Source organism: Scatophagus argus, chromosome 6 (genome assembly GCF_020382885.2).
Source record: "Scatophagus argus isolate fScaArg1 chromosome 6, fScaArg1.pri, whole genome shotgun sequence".
Lineage (NCBI taxonomy): Eukaryota > Metazoa > Chordata > Actinopteri > Scatophagidae > Scatophagus > Scatophagus argus.
Window position 1 is genome coordinate 6,771,236 of NC_058498.1, and position 6,633 is coordinate 6,777,868.

At 43.4% G+C, this 6,633-nt stretch overlaps 1 protein-coding gene across 1 annotated transcript in view; it reads right to left on the minus strand.

Moving 5' to 3' along the window:
- The window catches only part of anos1b (anosmin 1b), a 40,354-nt gene extending 34,190 nt beyond the window's left edge, over positions 1 to 6,164 (minus strand). Inside the window, exon 1 of the mRNA XM_046392117.1 lies at positions 5,787 to 6,164. Coding sequence (XP_046248073.1) covers positions 5,787 to 5,963 — 177 coding nt within the window. The 5' untranslated portion in view covers positions 5,964 to 6,164. The remainder of the gene's footprint in view (positions 1 to 5,786) is intronic.
- Positions 6,165 to 6,633: the final 469 nt, after the last annotated feature.

Below are 6,633 nucleotides of genomic sequence, written 5' to 3' on the forward strand. Positions count from 1 at the left end.
GGTGGCTGGAAGAAGAGAAAAGGAGTGGGATGTGGGAGACTGAGAGGAAATGGGAGGAATGGAGGAAGTTGAAAAGAGCAGGAGACAGACAAAAGGAGTTGAAATATGGAAATAAATATTAGTTAATAGTAGCAGGGAGGAGACTGGCAAGGAGTTGTGGATACTAGTTGTGAAGCAGAACACTGTAAATTTTGGTGATTGCTGGAATTTAGCTATTTTAATGATGAGAAGTCAAATTTTAATAGTGTATGTTCATCCACGGATGAAATTTAATTAAAAAGAAATAAAAAATGTACAAATTACTTTTCTGTGGTCATAAGGTTGTACTGCTATTTATCTTAAAACCTGTGTAAAGAAAACTATTTGTAGCATTTTGTGTTTCATGCACACAAAAAAACAAAACAAACCCTCCCCCAAAAAAACACATAGTTTCCCACAAAATACCGTGTATGAAGAATATCATGAGAATTTTCACTTTCACTCAGCTTATAGCATATGAGTTCGGACAAAAATGTGTACAAATCCCATTTCATTTTAATGATGGATTTCGACAGGGCTGGATTTCATACCAACAGTAAAAACACAGGGTCTTAAACTTTGTTCCTATCCTGGGATCCACAAGAGAAATTTGTCTGAGCCGAGAGACACGAGAGACCCGTCAGAAACAGAACTGACCCACGGAGTGAGAAACACTTGCACTAAAGGACTTCCACATGGCTCTAATGACTGCTGAGTCCACAGTAATCACTGGTGAAGAATAACAATCTGATATGACTGGATACAGCAGCAGGAATGAAGAAGAAGCAGAAGAAGAAGAAGTAGGGACACAAACACACACGTACAGGAACGTGCGCGTGGCCGACGTGCACGCGCACAGCTGCACACACCCTTCAGTGTTTGAACGAGAGTGAGATATAAATCACACTTCTGCCAGATGCAGCGATAAAAAGTGAGTGTGTGTGAGAGAGACAGAGGGAGCTTGAGTGTGTGTATGTGTGTGTGTGCACATATCATGTGCGTGTGTGTCCATGCGTGTGTGTGTGTTGTGGTCAGTGTTTGTGGTGTGGCACAGTAAAGAGTCTATTTAACACGAGGCATTAACTTTGCTAATCATCCCCAGATGACCAGAAGTCAACGCAGCTCTGGTGTGTGTGTGTGTGTGTGTGTGTGTTGTGTGTGAGCGTTGTTTGTGTGAGTGTGTGCAGCGAATGTTTCATGACTAACTTCCACCTAAACAAGAATATAAAGCTCTTCCGAAAAAGCCCAGGTTGAGGTCTGAACATTCCCAACAGAAGCTCCTAATTAGTCTAGTCGTGCGTGTGCGCCCGCGTGTTCCCGTGCACGTGTGTCAAAGCCGAGTGTTTGTGGTGTACATCCTGTAAACAACAAGCGTCACAACATAGCGGTTGTTATATGGCCCTGAACCTTGCCTCATCCGACCATTACGTCGGCATCTGTCCTTCTGTTTTGGTTCAGTTCCCACTGCAGCAATAATGAAGCTGCAGCTGAAAAGAAAATACGGATTCTAAATGGTCGACAAATTAAAGGAAAAGTTCAACATTTTGGCAAATAAACTCACTACTTTTTGCCTTATTATCGAGAGTTGGATGAAAAGATTGATACCGCTCACGTGTCTGTGCTGAATATGAGGCAACAGCCAGCAGCAGGTCAGCTTAGCTTAGCTTAGCACAAAGACTGCAAACAGGGAGAAATATAAGCAGGTACCGAACAACAAATAGTTCAACACATACAAACTGTGATTAGTCAGTTTTAATCTTTGTTTTTTGTACGAAAACCTGTCACCATTGGACAGCAGCAGGCCAGTTTTCCATTGTTTCCAGTGTTAGTGCTAATCTAAGTCAGCCAGCTGATGATTATAGCTTTGCATCCAGAGAGCAGAAAAGAAGATTTAATTGCATAAGTATCAGACACAATATGCCATCACGGTTTTGATGTGGTAAAAGAGTCTTTGTATGTGCCTCTCTCTCTCTCTCTGTAGCTGAAAGAACAAAGCCCTGCCGCTCAACGCTTCGTCGTTCCAGCTGTGATTTACTGTCTTGGAATTTCTTGTCCTGGTTTTCAGGTGAGAGTCACTCCTACGCCGCCACAGTTTTATCACCATATCCCCGGTTCTCCCGATCAAATGACAGGGCAGTCACCAAGCCCCAGAAACAAGCCTTTGTCTCTCTGCCTGTCTCTCTTGCTTATCTGTCTTCCTGCATGTCAGTCCACTCTTACTCCTGCATATCAGTTGTTCAGGTTGTCTGTCTTCGTCCATGCTCGTCACACCCGTCTGTGTGTTTGTCTACCTGCCCACTCACCCATCTTTCCATCTCCCCTGCGTGTTTTTGTGCCTGACCGAGTCCGTCTACCTGTCTTTATCTCTCCGTCTGTCTGTGTGCAACCTGACCTGCCCGTTGTCTCTGGTCTTTTTCAGAGCGTGACTGGTTGGCTGACCGACCTTTGGGCTGATTAGAGTTACCTACCGCAGAGCAGCTGGGACACACATGCGCGCGCCCACACACACACACACACACACATCCAAAAAAATGAATGCACAGGCAGCTCATTCAGCCTCGCACTGGCCCTCAGCCCTGGCTCGAACCGCTAACATCCACTCATCAGCACCACAGACCTGTGAGTGTTTCAGACACGCAGTCTAACCTGATCTACGTATCTGCAAAAAGAGCCAGCTCTGCAGGCGAGGCTGCAGTTGTTTCCTTATTTTTAAGAGTTTACATCAAGGAAGAATCTGGGAATATGACATACCAGAATATATATGCTCATATGTGTGTGCGCACACACACACAAAGAGCTATAATTACACTATTACACCATACAAGGGAAAGTAGTGGAAAACCCAGAGAAGCAGCAGAAAGCGAGGTGTAAATAGAAAACTGGTGACTCACATTTTAGTGGCTACACACTGGCCACACACACACACACACACACACTCTGAGAGAGAAAGAGCCAAAAACACAGGGTTCACCCACATGAAGCCAGAGGAAGCAATGTGTGTGTTTGTGTCTGAGTGTGGTGACAGTGTAGGATGAGTAAAGCTCTACTTGTCCTCACTGATGTTATAGTTACTGGAGATGTTATCAAAAGGGTTTTTTTTTTGTTTTAAACGTTATGTTCTTAAAATGAATGAATGCTCTAACACACAGTCTCTCCCACCCATTAATCACTCTGCTGCACTGTCCTATAATAGGTTCAGGGAGTGATGCTGTTCCCCAGGATGTGGCTCAGAGGAAACTTGTTTCCTTGTTTGTTCAAAGTTTAGAGGCTCTTTTTAATTTGGTTTAGCACACAAAGTTTTTAGTGCCCCCTTGTACCCCAGAAGAGACCTTTTCAGTGTCACACGTCAACGTTGTCCTTTCTTGTTTGTCACTGTCCTGTCAATACGTTTTTTCCCTTCCACATACTTCAATTAGGGCTGACAATAACCACTATTTCCATTATTGATTAATTTCTTGATTCATCGTTGATTCATGATAAAATGTCGGAAAGTGACGAGAAATTCCGCTCACAGTTTTCACTTCTGTTCTGTCCAATCGATAACGCAGTGATATGAAACAGAGTACAGGACGAAATCCTCACAGTGGAGAAGAAGGAAAACCTATTGGTTAATTACAATAATCAATTAATACAAAAATCAATTAATCAAATGATTAATAGATTATCAAGAGAGTTGCTGATTAATTTTCTGTCAATCAATTCATGGATGAGACAATGCTGGTTTTAATATGGCGAAAAGAAGAGAAGAAGACCTGTTCAGCATCTGAAAGTGAGTGGCGATGAATATTGATCACCAAACCTAAAGAGGTTCCGACTGGTCACAACCAAAATACTGCTTAGCTGGACAAACAGTTCTGCTATTTTCTGCTATTTTGTTAAGTTTTTGTTAAGTCAACACATCATAGCTGGCATGTTTGGTATGTTGATTCTCAGGACTGCGTGCAGGTGTGCTGTAACCTGTTATAATTTGTGGAATTGAAGCAGTGTCGCATCTCACTGTGGTTCGTGTCTGCGTCCGACAGACAGCAACCGACATCACAGTAATTACTGACGCAAGCTCAGTAAAAGTGATTTTGTGACAACCCTCACCCTGGTGCTACATACACTGGCACCTCTTCCTTTCTGGATTATGGGATATCAGGAAAATCGCGGTAGTCTAAATACACCATGGATGTCAACTAATTCCATGCCTCTGATGGAAAACAAACCCGTCTAAGAGAAGAAAAAAGTTTCATCCCAGAGGAGCATAACATTATGTTCAATGGATGTTCGGCCTGTTTGCTACCGAGCAGTCAGCAGCTCTCAGTTCCACCGCTGCTGTTTGATGCTCAACATCTGACTACTGCACTCCACTCCATAAAGTTTAAACCTAACGTTCCCTTTCTCACACCTCCATTCCAGAAACCCCACCACACACACACACACACACACACACACACTGCTAGAGAGTCATCCAGGGGCCACACTCATTATCCAATGCACAGGTGCCGGGAGTCTATTCTAGATGGACGGGGACCAGACCAAACCTTTCGTTTTATACATGAACATATGCAAACACACACACACACACACATATATATCCACACACTTTCTTCTACACACCTCAGAGCCACTGGGGCTAAACTCTGTGGTTAATGACTTTCCCACCCACTACACAGCATGCACATGTTGAAGCCGTTAACGATAAGTGGCTTTTCGAACTTGGTAACGTCCTAATGTCCCCGTTAATCTCACATTCCTCACTACAAAGGCCACATAACATGGGCCAGCGATTTCACTCAGATGAGTAATTTTGTCAACTATTATAAACCAGAAACCAAATTTCTTCCAGCGTACCTTTGGCCCAGGGAGTACTGACACGAGGCACCATCAGTCTGAAAACTTCTTGATGAAACCCATGTAGGAAACAACTCAGGGTTTGAGGTGAGATCACTCAGTTTCCTTTGATTAATTATTTAGACAGTAAGTCCACTGCACTGTGCATAACAACACCTCTCGGCTGATCACAAATCCCTGCACGACACGGTGGCCATTGTTACCCCGCTGAGTTTCCTTTATGATGTGGCTCTTTCACCAATTAGACCAAAGAAGAAGAATTTTGATTTTTTTTTTTTTTTTTTTAATGTTTTGGTGTTTGGTTAATAATGATGCAATTTGAAGTAGGTTAAAATTCTAAATCTGAAAATCCATTAAGATCCGTATGACATGTAAAATTAATTTCCAAACATCAATCTTTCTGTTTTATTTACAGATTTGGACATGACTGCCCCTGACCGATTTTAAATGCCAATCCTGTTCATTTTAAACTTCATTATCCTCCAGTGAAACATTTTATAGGGAGAGGCCACCTTACATTAAAGCAAATATATTAGTTAAAATAATAAAAAATTGGATTACGGAAAGTCAGGCAGCTGCAAAGCAACTATTGGGCAAACAAAATCTTGAGTGGTCCCACTCAGCTGTATGACTCAAAACAGAGCTGCAGCATAAGTTACAGTTACAGAAAATACCTCCTTTTAACGCAAGAGTTGAGGGTAAAACTGTGAAAATTTGTCCTTACAATTAGTTCACACAGTTCACTCACGATTAAGGGTCATATGAATGTTTCTAGCGCCAAAGTCCTCGATCATGGCTGTCTGTCTTTTTATTTTATGATGTCTAAATTATTCTGTACACACCGGTGGTCATGTCGACCGCTGACTGGAGGTCACAGTTGACCTCAGGGTCCGCAAACACTCTCAAATATGAGACAAAGTGACCGTAGGTACCTGGAGGTGCCTGAAGGCAGCGGTTAGTTGAGTCATGTGCAGAGTGAGGCACCTGGACGTGCATCTGGCGCTGTTGATTTTCTCCTGAACATCCTCCTGCTCCGGTGAGCTCCTGCGGGCGCGACTCACCGTCAACACCGCGCACAGGAGCAGCAGAGCGGCTCGACAAGCTGACATCTCACCGAGAGGAGATCACAGGAAACGAGATAAACGCGCACGCAAATTTAACGGCAGGCTTTTCTTCCTCGCGTCAGGCTCGTCAACGTCCTTTTTCAGTTTCGGGATGAAAACATCTGAGTGCTGCTCCTGTCTGCGCGCGAGCACTGAGCGGAGCGGAGCGGCTCTGCCCTCCTCGCGGACCCTCCCACCACCGGCACAAGTGCGTCCACGCGGAGGGGTAATGCTCGTCTATCGTACTGGTCTCATCATCATCATCATCATCATCATCATCATCCTCACCACCACCGCGTTGTCCATCACCTCTTCATCCAAGTTAGTCTACCAAACATCATCATCATCATTAGCACTCAAACCGTCACTCCCATTACCTGTGCACGTGAAGCTATCATCATCATCGTCATCACCACCACCACCTCTTCATTGTACACTCACAACACTGTCATCTGTACCTTCTTCACCTTCACACTGCTTGTTTTGTGCGGACAGTACAGGAAATTATTATTAAATTATATTAGTAAATATAATTTCTATTATTAAAAATCTTAATTTGTAAAGAAACTAGTAACTAAAGATCAGAGGTCAGAGAACACGTGTACTAAAGTGCAGTTCAGCAACACAACACGGTTCACATCCTCAATTCCAATTTCAATTTATTCATATAGCACCT